This window comes from Austrofundulus limnaeus, unplaced genomic scaffold, assembly GCF_001266775.1.
Source record: "Austrofundulus limnaeus strain Quisiro unplaced genomic scaffold, Austrofundulus_limnaeus-1.0 Scaffold564, whole genome shotgun sequence".
In the NCBI taxonomy this organism is placed as follows: Eukaryota; Metazoa; Chordata; class Actinopteri; order Cyprinodontiformes; family Rivulidae; genus Austrofundulus; species Austrofundulus limnaeus.
Window position 1 is genome coordinate 53,351 of NW_013952966.1, and position 1,167 is coordinate 54,517.

A 1,167-nucleotide genomic window follows, 5' to 3' on the forward strand; every position below is an offset into this window, starting at 1 on the left:
GCTTTCCGATACCGATTGCTTTATTTTTTATTTCTTTCCAAGTGACAAGGTTGGTAGTATTAAACTGAGCCCTGCTGTTCCCACCACGAGAAACATCCAGTTTGCAGATTTTGCAAGATGTAGTTTCAGCATCATTGTTTTCCATTGAAAAGTGTTCCCACACTGTGGACATGGTTGCATACTTGTGTGCGTCTTGACTTCTTAACGGCAGTTGTAAAGCATGATGATGCTGAAAACTGTCGAGAAAACTGGATCGGCCCGATCACATGACTAAATCTGATTCTACCCGATTTAAAAAAAAAGGCCATATCTGCCACCGATACTGATACTGAGTATCTGATCGGGACATCTCTAGGTGACATGCGAACACATCTGGACCTGGACTCAGAAAGAACAACCCTCCATGCTCTGCTTTGATGGGGTAAAAGTATGGCTCTGGTTCAGGTAACTTTTTGAAAGCCACGTCTGTTTTATCCTGTATGGAAATTAGAGTGGATACATTTAAACAAGACCACAACAAAARRCATCACTTTTTCCCTCTCCTAATTTTTWCAAGTGATGAAAATCTGTCCTGMGTTCCATTTTAGACTGAGGTCACATGTGGATTATCAAACAACTGGCTCTGTTGGATGCAGCAAATAAAGATCATAAATGTTACCTGTTGATATGAGGTGGTGTACACCATGACGTTCTGCTGCTGACCATCTGCTGTAATAAGCCCCGCTTGAAGTGGAGTTGCTGTGAAGAAAGAACAAAATCCTGTGTAAAACGAATAATCTCGTCTCTAAAAGCTTTAAATAACATCTACATCACTTACGGAAGCTGTCGTCTGTGAGGTCCTCGCTCAGACTTTCCCCCACTGCCACTCCGGGCATTCCCTTCTCACCTTTCATCGCCTAGGAGGGAAATCAGTATAAGACTTTAAACATTGACTTTTGCAGAGGTTTTCAACCTTGTTCCTCACTAACCTGCATGTTTTACGTTTCCCTGCTTCAACACAACTGTCTAATGAACGAGTGATATATTAGGTCAGGGGTTCTTAACCTTCTTGACCTCAGGGCCCAATTTATTTAACATAAAGTGTCACGAGGCCCAGTCACACATTACTAATGTATGAATGTATGGATCAAAATGATACTTATTCTAAATCTCGGTTTAATTTTTATT

At 41.1% G+C, this 1,167-nt stretch overlaps 1 protein-coding gene across 1 annotated transcript in view; it reads right to left on the reverse strand.

Moving 5' to 3' along the window:
* Positions 1 to 1,167, reverse strand: part of LOC106530830 (nuclear transcription factor Y subunit beta) — a gene marked incomplete at its 5' end in the record, with an annotated part of 10,116 nt that overhangs the window by 2,951 nt on the left and 5,998 nt on the right. The window contains 2 exon segments of the mRNA XM_014026536.1: positions 659 to 738; positions 818 to 896. Of these exon segments, the coding sequence (XP_013881990.1) occupies positions 659 to 738; positions 818 to 896 (159 nt within the window).